This window comes from Cebidichthys violaceus, unplaced genomic scaffold (assembly GCF_023349555.1).
Source record: "Cebidichthys violaceus isolate CVI_PGR_0920_01 unplaced genomic scaffold, fCebVio1.0.p SCAF_6, whole genome shotgun sequence".
NCBI classification, from domain to species: Eukaryota; Metazoa; Chordata; class Actinopteri; order Perciformes; family Stichaeidae; genus Cebidichthys; species Cebidichthys violaceus.
In genome coordinates this window covers 2,116,624-2,129,619 of record NW_027176816.1, presented here as the reverse complement: position 1 = coordinate 2,129,619, position 12,996 = coordinate 2,116,624, and the positions used below count along the sequence as shown (strand labels likewise).

The 12,996-nt window shown below is 43.1% G+C and overlaps 1 protein-coding gene across 1 annotated transcript in view; it reads left to right on the top strand.

The window, feature by feature from the left end:
• plxna2 (plexin A2) overlaps nt 1-5,095 on the top strand; it is a 179,012-nt gene extending 173,917 nt beyond the window's left edge. The window contains exon 33 of the mRNA XM_068733107.1: nt 3,380-5,095. Coding sequence (XP_068589208.1) covers nt 3,380-3,475 — 96 coding nt within the window. The 3' untranslated portion in view covers nt 3,476-5,095. The remainder of the gene's footprint in view (nt 1-3,379) is intronic.
• Nucleotides 5,096-12,996: the final 7,901 nt, after the last annotated feature.

Below are 12,996 nucleotides of genomic sequence, written 5' to 3'. Positions count from 1 at the left end.
GGACTTCGGGTGCCGGCCGACACAGAGTCCCGAGCAAATACAAGGGTTTAATTAATAAGTTGTACACCTCACTGTGTGGAAGTGACTGGGGTCATTCCTTTACGTGTAAGGCCACATCATGCATGACTCATTAACTGGAATTACAATTCAAAATGCAGCAAAAAAATTGGTCATAAACAAAGTATATAATGTATCTAGTATGTAGACCCCATTGTCATCGATACCCGAATCAGCTATGTGAGTCAGTATCGGCCCAATATCGGTATTGGTCCAGTTTTGTACAAAAAATCCTGAGCACAATTGGCATAGGAGTGTTTAAAAGAACTATTTTATAGCACCTAATAAAGAGAGGATGGGAAATGTTTTTCCCTAATTAAATTTGAGACATTTAGCTTTATTCTATTGAAACGTCATCCGTATCAGCACCATCTCCATCCTCCACCTGCTCTGCGTTGAGCTTCTGCTGCGCTGTTCTGCTATCTCCGTTTCTCTATTTTCTCCCTCCCTCTCTCGTCTTTTTTCATTCGTAGTATAAATTCCTACAAGTATATTATAATAAGTGTATACAAAAGATTTTTTTTACGTAATTATTTCTGCGCAGCATAATTTATTTTCTGAGCTTGGTGATCTCGGATGAATCCCTCCTCTCTGAACTACATACTGAGCACCGTCACTTGAAGATTTTACCTGGAGGGCTGTCCCAGGTCTGATTGCGTAATGAGCTGCTGCCTTAGAAAATCAGCTGCTAATTACGGGCAGATTGCCAGCGCAAATTGAACAAAAGACGTGCAGGAAAATTTGCCCCCGCGCTTTAATATACGTTTATCTTGCCCTTGGTGTTCCCAGACTATTCATAACCGGCAAAGGTTAGTGAGGTCAGCTCAGAGTCTTCAGTAGACTTCCCCAAAGCCTAGAGGTCTAGAGAGACCTGCGCTTAACAAGGCAGTGTGTCTGATCTGCAGAGCAGACAGTAAATGTCTACAAGCTCTCAGCATGCGGCTCCGTCCTTTCGTCTGTGCTGAGTTAGAGTGGACTATCTGTTATATATGACTCTCATGAGCGGAATCCGAGGCAACACACACACACACACACACACACACACACACACAGGCACTGTCAGATCACAAGAAGCGTAAAAAAGGAGGGAGGAAGATAGGGAATGAGGAGAAAGAGATTGCATTTATGGAGACATTCTGCTTCTAATGTCAGCTCCTCCTCTGGGAAGCATTAGCCTGACCTTTATGTTGGACCACAGTATCTCTCTCTCTTTCTCTCTCTCTCTCTCTTTCGCTCTCTCTCTCTATCTTATTTTCTCTGTCCCTCCTTCCTGTACTTTCCTTTTCTTTTTACCTATTATCCAGTCAGCTTCCCCTTTGCTCTCCATGAATCTCATCCAGCCACTTTTGCTGCCTCTGCAGTTGTAGCTGTCTGACGCACACATGCGTCGAGACATATGCAAACTCACACTCATTGTGCACACATGCACTCTACACACATGTACCCCATCAATCCTGCAGTATCTGCCGTCTCCCCGAGTGCAGTGTGTAAAAACCTCAGCTAGCATTAACGGTTCTTCATTCTAACTCAGCCCTTCACAAAGGGCTGACCAGGCCAGAGCTGCAGCCTACTTAAATGGATTTGGGAGATGGCAGTGGGAGCTGCACCTGCATACAGTGCTACAGATTAATAATAGATTGCTATCGGGGCCCAATGAGGAGGAGGAAACACTCTGCCTGTAGCTGCCAAGCCTTTAAGAGCACTTAAGCAGATGAGTGGAAGACGGTAGGCGTTCTGACGGATACTGTGTTCTGCAATACGGCAGCCAGCAAGCAAAGGTTTGACATGCTGTATGCGAAGAAATACAAGGGGGTGGAGCTACCGACCCACCAAAAACAGACCTCTGAAAACTGAAAGTGTGGTTCTCGTTGACTGAAGGACACCTAAATGACATTTAGCTCACTTGACACTACATGCCTTGTAAAATGTTTAAAAGCACATAAATAGAGATAGCACTGATTTCTTTGGGTTGGCAAAATGCTTGTACAAATCAGATATTTTATCAGTAAGAATGATATATCATTATGATATATGCCTGTGCCTTTGATAAGATAAGATAAGATAATCCTTTATTAGTCCCGCAGTGGAGGAATTTACAGGATTACAGCAACATAGTGGATAGTGCAGACAAGATACAAACAAGTATTATAAATAAGTAATAAGCAGTAGAGAATATGAACTAAGTAAAAATGTAAAAAGAAAATCCACAATAACTAAAATAAAATATAACTATAACTAAAAACAAAAAATATGATATATACAGACAGGATAATAGTTGTATTGATGAGCCTCTGAGTATAAATAAATGAGTAAAGGCAACAAAAAAAAAATCGGTGATTAATCTAAAGTGAATAAATGGTGCATTGTGGGTGACAGTTTTTCTCCCACATTCATTTATTATTTATCTCTTCACCGCAGAATATTTGAAATTACTTTGCATAAGAGGGGTCAATTAATTATTTTGTTCATGAATCATGAATTATTGAGTGAAACACTGCATTCCAGTCTAATGTAGTTTGATGTGAAATGGATCAACAGAAGCAAACTAGAAACCTTATGTTGAACTAAAAGCTCCAGCCCTTGGACACAGATATCAAAGGTGATGACGACATGGCCCGTATTGTAGTATATTTTGCTGTTTTATGTTCATATTAAAGGCCTTTGCCATGTGTGTTGCTGCCACTCTGACATGGATTCATCCTGACAAGGCAGACACTAGATGAGAAAACGAAGAGGTGGAGAGCCTGTCTGAATTCCTTTTTGAACCCGACTTGACAAATGCCAAATTTACAAGAAATGGGCTCAGAAGATAAAACGGGGAAATGCTAATACACAAATATTCTCCATGTTGTCAAAGACAAAGTCAGTGATGTAATTCTTTTCTTCTCTTTCATGTGACTTGCCTATGCAAACCTAAAAGACCAGGCTCTACTCTGTGAAGAAACACAGTTTTCTATTAAATGTTATCGGCTCTAATTTGATAAACATATCATAACCAACAAGGATGCAGTCACACTATTTATTTGTATGTCGTGGCTGGAGGCATTATGTCTTCAGGCTGTACATCTCTCTGTCAGTGTCGCCTCGAGGACGCATTGTGTTTTTGGGTTGTCCGTCCATCCCATTCTCGTGATATCTCAGGAACACCTTGAGCAAATTTCTTCAAATTTGGCACAAACGTCCACTTGGACTCAGCGATGTTGTTGGTCAAAGGTCACTGTGACGTGGATGTAAACTGCACACTTGACCTGGTCGGTCGAGGCAAACGACAGCGAGACGGTGATTCTAGTTTGTTGACCATATAGTCTTTTCTTCTCTTCAGATCACAGCAGCCCTGGAGCAGGATGAACAGGCGAGGAAGCAGAGGTTGGCCTACAAGGTGGAGCAGCTCATCTCTGCCATGTCCCTCGAGAGCTGAGGGTGACCGCCACTCAAAGAGAGAGAGAGAGAGAGAGAGAGAGAGAGAGAGAGAGAGAGAGAGAGAGAGAGAGGACGAGAGAGACAGGACCACAGTCTCCACAGAGCCTCCCAAAACGGTCCCGAATGACTTACCTCTCATCGTGGGAGCTACAACCACGAACCAGACCTGGGACCTCTCTGCATCCAAAGCCGGACCGACATACAACTGCTTTAGTTTGTAATTCTCTCACCTCCTTCCATGATGGCACCAGCTAAGGGCCCACAGACTAAGACAGAGGCCCTGCAGCTGGAGCTAATAATGGCATCAGCAGAGAAGGCAACAACATGGCTTGTATTTATTTTTTATTTTATTTTTTTGTCTCTGTTTCTCTCAGTTTGACAGGAAATTGTATGTTGTGTGGTGTGTGTGTGTGTGTGTGCGTGCGTGCATGAGTGTGTGTTTGAGGAAGACTCCTGCAAGACGGTGAGAGCAAATGGAGGAACAAATTTATTCCCCACCCAGACAGAAACTCACATTTGAGTGTGAAACGGAGACAAAAAAAAAAAAAAAAAAAGGCGAGAAGCAGATCTCATGTTGGACAGCTGAGTTTGCATTCAGATTTTCTCAGATTTTATTTTTGTACTTGTACATTTGAATATTATCAGTTGCAGTTGGAAAAAAAAAACATCCACCCAGGATCCCATACGTGTTGTTGTATAAAGACATTATTAAGAGTGCAACACTACGTCAGCGTAGTGCGGTGGTGAAACGGGCCGTGGCCCATGTCTTCTCTCGCTCCTCCCCTTCTTGGACTGATGCTCCACGTGACTCGGACAAAAACCTCTGCTTTTTATCCAATCAGAAGTGTACAGGAAAACATGAACCTTGTGCTCATCATCGAAGAGTCAACGGAACTCCGCTCGTGGTGGTCACAGTTCAGCCGGCATGCTTGCACCCTAAACTGAGGGTGACGGAGATGAAGTCTATAGTGTATTTAGGAGATGACCATAAATCAGCATCAATCTGGTGTCCAAGGCTTTTTGTTTTCAGCAGTTAGGTCATCTTGTGTATGTACCGGCTGATACTGGCCAATCAGTGTATGTGAATGTACAAATGTTTTTAGTTTGTTTGTTTGTTTGTCTGTCTATTTGAGTTTTGCAAACAGAAAGGGGCTCGGTGGAACTGAGCTCCACAGATATTTGCAGTAGCTCATCAAGTGAACGACTCCATTTGTCCGTCCTGGCCCCAGCCCATCCAGCTGCTTCCCAAACTTTATTTACCCTAAATCACTTTTCTGCTAGAGGAGAGTGTGTGTGTGTGTGTGTGTGTGTGTGTGTGTGTGTGTGTGTGTGTGTGTGTGTGTCGTGGCCGTCGCTGCTGTGACTCGTACGCCACAGTATGTGCAGCTTGCAGTTAGTAGGAACCAGACGAGAGCAATTAGTCTCTGTCGGCTAAAACTCTCATTTATATAACCACAGTGTGTATCTCTTTTGGGAACTTGATCAACTTTATGTGTACTTGTCATGCATGCTATCACACATCAGAAGTGTTCTAAGGGTCCATCTTTTGATTTTATCAAGTGCCAATGAGTCCTGCCAGCTCTAGCTGGCCCGTTGAGGTGTTAGCTGATGGGAGTTTTTTTTTTTTTTTTTTAACCCGACCACCACCCATGTCCTCACACAGACAATAAGAAGTCTAGCTCCGCGGGTTTAGTTTGAACAAGTGCCAAAAGATCCTGTTGTTTCAAATTGTTCACTAACGTGTCAAAAATCGGTTCATGCTTTACAGAGGGAGCAAAGCTCTCGAAGCTCTCACGTTGGAGTGTAGAGCCGGTTAAAGCTGAGGCTCGTATAACTGGAATGGTGAGTTTTGTGTGAAGGTACGAAACATAAGCGGCGGAAAAAAGGGATCTGGGAATGAGGAAAAAACAACAACATGAAAAACACAAAGACATATAAAACTAGTATGTTTCATGTTGAGTGGGTGCGTCTCCTGACTTAAACCAAAACGTCACAAGCTAAAAGGCTGATGTAACCTTTCAACCTTCTAGCTGGATGACAACAAACTGTAGATTCCATCCTCTGGATACGTCATTTAATTTTGTTTCTGGGTTGTATGTTTGCTTGTTGTTTACATCAAGTACTTGAAAATAGGTAGTATTAAAGGTTTGCACAGTATACTGCAATTGTGTGTGTTGAGAGCATGACAAACACCAGTAGTGGGTGAAAGGTGCTTCTTTTTCTCTGTGGCCTTAGATACCCACCTGCTCAGTGTTCCTGATCTTATTAGTCCTCGACTCGGGCACAGTGCTTTCAGTGCTTTCGGAGCCCAATGGTTTTTCAGTGATACCCAGCGCTGGCACTCTGCTGAGAACTGTCTTAGCGAGATAAAGTAAAAGGAAAGGTGAAGAGGCTACAGCCTGGCGCAGGCAGACATTGCCTCGCTCAGCACTTGGCTCGCCTGAGCCGTTTGAAGAGAAGTGTTGAGAAATGAGGAGAGAGGGAGAGGTAGAAAGAGAGAGAGAACCCCTTTAGCTCTAGTTTCCTGCTCCGGCTTTGAAGCTGCTCTTTGATCTGAGTCAGTTGTGTGCACAGTGTGATCAGAAGATGGAAAGAAGAAAAAAACATCAAACTAACATGCAAGGAGAAATGTAGGATGAGGTGATGATTGACATGTTATTACTGTGTTCGGCCAGTGGGGGCAGAGTAGTCGTAATTTGTTCCGTAATCTGAAAAAGCACCTTCTCGCTCCCTACCCTCCTAATCAACATCAATAGGTACACAGTGGCGCAAATATACAGTACATACACAAAACATGAAGCTTCTTCCTTTTGATTAAGGTGTCTTCCCAATTTCAGCATATAGAATTGTATCCTCCTCATACCTCACATTACTTGTATGGAGTAATGCTTTTTATCATTTTAACAGGACCTAAATGCCTTTTTCCTTTTTGCAAGGGATGAAAAATGTATGTTTATTAGAGTATTTCCAACCCTTACACGAAGCTCCCCTGTATTCAGAATTGTGACTAACGTAATCAGAGGCACACAAATTGGTTGAAAGTGGCTTTGATTTTTCACTCAGAGATCGTTCATATCAGGATGTTTCCTTTTGTCTTGTGTGAGATTTGTGCATGCATTTTAATTCATGCTTTGGTTCTGCTCGGTATTCCATATCGATCCACGCCATCATTAGTCTAACTGCAATTATTCCCGAAAGCCCATCTGTGCACATATTGCATCACAGCTGAATGCACCTTTTTTTTTTTGTGAAAGAGATTTTTTTTATTTTTTTGTTGCTTTGTTACCAGATATAGCTTGTCTCCATGCTGTATGCTCATTTCTGCGAACTTTTTAAATTCAGTTTGAACTGAGAAGAGAAAAATTAGTTTACTCTTTCTGCAGCGCAGAATCCCAATTGACTGCCAGTTGTGTGAGATATAGATAGATAGATTGTCATGAACACAACCTCTTTTCAGCTCAAGCTGATAGCTAATTGAAGATGCTTTGTGCACTTTTTTTTTTTTTGCTCTCGGTGTAATGTGTTGCCGAAGAGATGGTGTTGTGGTTTTTAGACTGGCACGTGTCATTCCTTATACAAAACAAAGCATTTAATCAGCATTTCGTTCGCTTCTTGGCATTAGACAGAGGAATTGAAATCCTGACCGATGTATTACTCTCAAGTCGAAATATCACAAAGTATAAAATGAGTATCCTTCCATTTTAAACACATTGTAAACAAACCCTTTGTAGACACTGGAGTTCTGTAAAATAGTAATTACTGGCGATGATGATGACGATGATAATAATAATGGCTGTCTGTTCTTCTTGTTTTATAAAAGTGTTGTGAAAATTGTAAGAAACTTAAAGTATTTAAAAAAGGTTGTTCTCTTGTTTTTTTTATTTGCTTTGATTTTGTTATGATAATATATTATTGTGTACCTATTGTAAATATGAAGCACACCTATTTTGCAAGCCAAGGATTCACTTTGTACTGTTGTTATATATAAATAAACTTTGCTGGTTAAAAATTGCATAGAGCCGAAATCTGTATTCGTGTCTTTTTGTGGAGCAACCACCCAAATTGGATGAAGACGGACTCATACTCAGTTCCCACAATGCTTTGGGGAATGTAAACAGGAAGTATAATGTTTACAAAGATGCAGTATGAAGCGCGTATAACAACTTCAACACCGCATTTTTGTCACCATTAGAAGTGTGCCAAATGAACTAATTATTTACATTGTGCCCATAGATTCATGCCTAGATTCATGCCTACAGACCAACATTAATGGATTAGTTTGATACCAGGGACGTGTGGTCATCATGACAAGTAAAAAACAAATAATGATAAAATAAAATAAATATTAATATTTCTCTACTGATATGTGCTACAAATGTAATTTATATATGATTCCAATCATTTCAAGCATTTTTATAATCAAAATTGCTGAATTAGCGCATGTCCTGTTCAAACAGAGGAGACAGTGAGGTGAGGCAGACGAGCTGAGCCTCACCTCAGACTGTGAATCCTCACTAACTGGGTTGAGCGCGTGTCTTTTGCTTTCTCATTGTTTGTCACCACTGTAATATTTGTAGACACTTTTATTATATGTCCTTTCTTTACATAGAATATGGACTGTATGTCACGTATGTGTAGAACATATTTAGTGTTGCTGATCTGACATTAAACCGCAGTGAAAAAGCACAGAGAGGCGAACAGTACCTCTGCCTCACTGAAGAGGGCGAGCGAGAGCCCACGGGTCGGGTTTAGCTTGTTCTGTCGTTGCTCTTCTTCTACACTTCTCTTCTTCTTCTTATATTTTGCTTTGACCGCTAAAATGTAAGATTATACATCCAAGCTTAAAAATGTCCCAAAAAACAGGGAAATATGACCAAATCAACAGCAATTCAACGTCGGACAGGTAAAGTAACCTTTTTATGTGTTTGTTGTTCTCTTTATACATCGTGGTTGTTACACAGATTATCGCGGACTCTCACGATTTTCGCGGGTGGTGCTCGCGAGCGCTCCGCTTCTGAAACGCTCCCGGTGGAATCAAATATGTACCTTACCTATGTGTGTGTAAAGAATGCTGATATGAAATATGAAAAACAACCAGTAGTCAATGTGCAAGCTGCCAATTGACTGGTGATTTAAGCTTCTCTATTGGGTTCATATATTTTTAAATCTGATTTATGTAGTGTGCAGGCAGTTCCTCACCTGCCACGAGCCTCACCGCACATCACTGTTTGGTACTGAAGAAAGGTTCCAGTTTGATCATCCTCGAGCGAGATGGAGTAACGAGGAGCGTCTGGAAGTCACGTTTTTCTTTACGCCTGCGTTGTTTGACTGAATGATGACTCAGAGGAGAAGCACGGTCTGGTCTCAAACAGCCAGCTGTTACTCGTGATCGTATTGATCAGCGGGCCAAACCACAATAACTAAATTCCCGTTGTGTGTTTTTGGAACACACCCGTCCCTTTCATCTCTCGCAGTATATTATTTGCCTCACGCCTCTCCCTCCCGGCCTCACAGTTTGAAATCCTCTCTCCAAAGGTGATGCCAATTTCGGCCTCTGTCGGACACATCCCCAGACCCCCGCAGCGTTCAGGCGCCAGGAGACACGGGCCGTCTCTCTCTCTCTCTCTCTCTCTCTCTCTCTCTCTCTCTCTCTCTCTCTCTCTCTCTCTCTCTCTCCATCTCTCGGGCTTCATCCCACTCACTTCCTTCCTGGCCAGCGGCTAACAGAATAGCCCGTGGCCATAACACGCTGAAATGCGGCCCCGTTTTTGTCTTTAACGCACACTGGCGCTCGGCTTCTTTTGCGCCACCACAGGGGCTGCAATCGCATTAGGTTGCTCGTGGAAGTGTTGGGGCAAGTGTGTTTAGCGGGGATGAAATGACGCTGCGAGGTCATCGATTCCTCAAGAGGATGATGCACTTGCATCATCCTCTGAGGCACAAGCTCAAGCGTTTGTCATCTTTTCCTGGTTTCATTTGTATTTTATCAGAGAGGAAGGAAAACAGAAGATCACGTGAGTAGGCCCCCTTATTATGTAATAATAATCAAGTTGCACCACAAGAGTAATGGGATGTAACTGATCGTGTGTAGACAGAGTGAGCAGTGGTCCTTCATACATGACATTAATACAAACACAAGAGTAGTTAGACAGTTTACAGAAGGATGGAGTAGTGGTAAACAGCTGCCCTGTTATCAAGCGATATGTATTCTTTATCTGGAGTCTCTTGGCCACCCCTGCTCCTATATTTCCTCTAGGGAAGGTCTAATCCCCAAGGCTTCTAATCCTGTACTGCTGAGACCAATTCAAATCCACGCGGGATTTAACGCCCTGTAATGCCTTTACAAGTAGTTGCATAAAGCTGACATCCCATTCGTTCTGGGTAGGATTCTCAGCCTAGGATTACAAGGCAAATTCTAAAATAATTACGGTAATGTGAGTTTGCGAGTCGATGCCAGCGGTGATTTCTGCTCCACTTTGGAGGAATATCCGGGTATTCATTTCACAGAAGGAACAAACCCCCGACACTTTGTTGGACCGCAGTTCTTCTCGTTCTGGTACCGATGGTTGGTAGATGTCTTTGTTTTCCCTTTGCCGCTGGTCGAGATCTTCTTTAGGCAAAGTGAGGAGAACCACTGCATTGGGGATCACTTTGTAGCCATGTGGTTGACAAGGAAGAAAAGTTCTGTATTATTGTGTATTGTGGTGTTGGCAGAGTTCTGTAGGTTAGATTTATGGGAGACAACTCCAAGCGTCCTTGAACAAAACACCCCGAGCTTCCTCTGATGAGTGCCTGGGACAATTTGGGGCATTGTAAGGGTTCTTCCCACCTCGCTGTATACCTGCACACCGTTTATCATTTAGATCTATGCATGCAGGTCATAGGCAGTAATGTAAAGGTTCTGTTCAGAATCAGCTTTTCAAGGATAAGTCTGGTGATAGTCTGGGGTGTAAGAACATTTGGAAACGCTTCAGCGTCGCAATATTATGTTTTGTGGTATTGCACTTTTCAAAAACACTCTAATGATTTTAGAATGATAGTTTAGGTGCAAAGATTTGTGGCAGAGTCAGAGGCTCAGAAGTGCTATGATGTTGGACGTTACAGAGACTTTGATAAATGCAAATCCCCAAAATTATACTTGTTTTACTCAGATTAAATGCATATGGAGCATATGGAGTGTTTTTTTATATTATGACAGTTCTCCTTAAAACATTGCAATATATCACCTTGTTGTATCGCAACATATTGCAATATATTGAATCGTAACCCCTGTATGAATATCTTATCAGCAGATTCTTGTCAATACAAAGCCCAAAGTGTTATTGTCAACGTATGTAAAGGCCCAAACTAACAGTGCATCCGTCTCTCAATACTTCACCATGTAACTCTATAGAAACGGGTCATGATGACTATCGGCTATATTCTTTTTACAACTTAAATGCTGTCCTTAAATAGCTGGGCGTACTCAAACAGGGGTAAATAATGCTTTCATGGGGGTCTACTTTCAGCCACGTATTAATATTTATTTTTTTACATTTTGTACATTTTTATACACGTCTCCGATAAAATTTACTTACTTGGAGAATAAGTAATTAATTTGTAAAATACAAATGAATCAAATGGATAATTATCATACATACCAGAATCAGCTTTATTGGCCAGTTAAATACATACAAGTGGGTGAAAGAAGATAATATATTTAAGAATACGTCTGACTGGCTGGAAATCATAAACCCAACTTAACATACGCAGGTATCTTTCTTACTTAATCACCCACAGGTCAGAGCCTTACGCCGAGTATGTGAGCTTAACATTTTTGGTAAACTTAACTAATAAAAACAATATTTAAAAAAAATGAGGTCTTTAAATTGAACAGATTGGAGGTGATGGAGGAAATGAGTGTCCGTAAACTATAGGAAGAGACGTCCCAAAACACATGACCATCTGAGCAGGAGACAGTTAATGGAAAGAGAGATGCTTAAGAAGACAGACAGACAGAGAGAGAGAGAGAGAGAGAAGACATTAGTGGCGGCACGGAGGCCGAGAAGAACGCAAAAGAAAGAGATGTGGGTGGTGTGGAAGTTGGTCGGAGAGAAATCGCGAACGAATGTGAATCCAGGTGTCATAAACTCTCTCAGCACAGGCTCTATTTATAGTCTGGCTTCCCGTTGTCGAGGCTGTCATTCTCAGTCTGCTCCGCAGCCCGTCTTGCCTGCCGCCCGCTAGCCTCTCTCTCATTAGGACTCCACTGCACAACGCACGCCGGCCACGTCAGTGGGCGCTCTGCATAATTCACAGGTCAGAGACTCATATAGCAGCATGTCTGTGTCTCTCTCACACACACACACACACACACACACACACACACACAGGAAATGGTATGAAAACAGCACACACATAAAGATACAGGTGCATCACGAGACCCTGGACTCATGCAAACATGCATGTTCAAATGAAAAGGGAAACAGATATTAATTAACTGCTTCACTCATGCGTATAGAAAGTCTCCCTCTGCCGTTTGCTGACAACAAGCTCTCCCACTTGTCTGAGCCCTGTGACTGTCCCACTGTGACTGTCCCTATCAGCAGGCCAGGCTGGCGATCGGTGCCTTTCTCCGGACGCGACTTGTCCCTGCTCCCTGAGATGGTAATGAGTCTCCCCCAGCAGGCCCACTGACAGCCTCCTGTTGTGTGGCCTCCTCTCTTTTAGCACGGCTCAGCAAAAACAAAGAGGTGGGAGAATGGCGTCCCTTCGGCCCAGTAGCCCCCCCCCCGGTCCAGCCCCCCAGGTCCACCCAAACCAGCTGTGCTTAAAAAAAAAAAAAGTGCAGGCGTAAGTATTTTCCTGCTATGCAAATGCACAGGAACATTAAAATACACAAGTGCACCCTAGAACAGGGTTGTGTTATGAATATGAAGTCACAGAACATACATAATTTGATTTTGTGTGTGTGTGTGTGTGTGTGTGTGTGTGTGTGTGTGTGTGTGCGTGCGTCTGCACTGTGTGTACCCACACACACACACACACACACACACACACACACACACACACACACACGGTGACACAAACTCAACTACCCTGCTGCTTTCAGGCACAGGGTGCAGGTGAGGAACGCCTGCCAAATTTCCCTAGCTGGAGCACTCGTTTGCATATGCAGATGTTAATTACCACTGGAGCTTGTATGGGCCAATCAGCGTGCCGCTGGAACAGCTTGTGCATCTCTCTCCCCACCCCCCCACCCCCCCCACAGGTCGCCGTTTCCACAGTTACTCCCCTGGCTGATAATAAAGATAATCACCTCCGATTTCCTTCATGGCTCATTTTCTCCGGCTCGCATCTGAAAGGCCAGAGCGCCGCTGTCTGATTTTCCACGCTGAGCTCTTATCAGCGCGCCAGGGCCGAGGACTGGGGCGGGGGGCCAAGTCGACACACACCACCTGCCACACACACTCACCAGAGGGGACGGATCCGTTCAGTCAGGGTCTCCGATATGGAGGGGTAATGAGTGCGAGATCATCC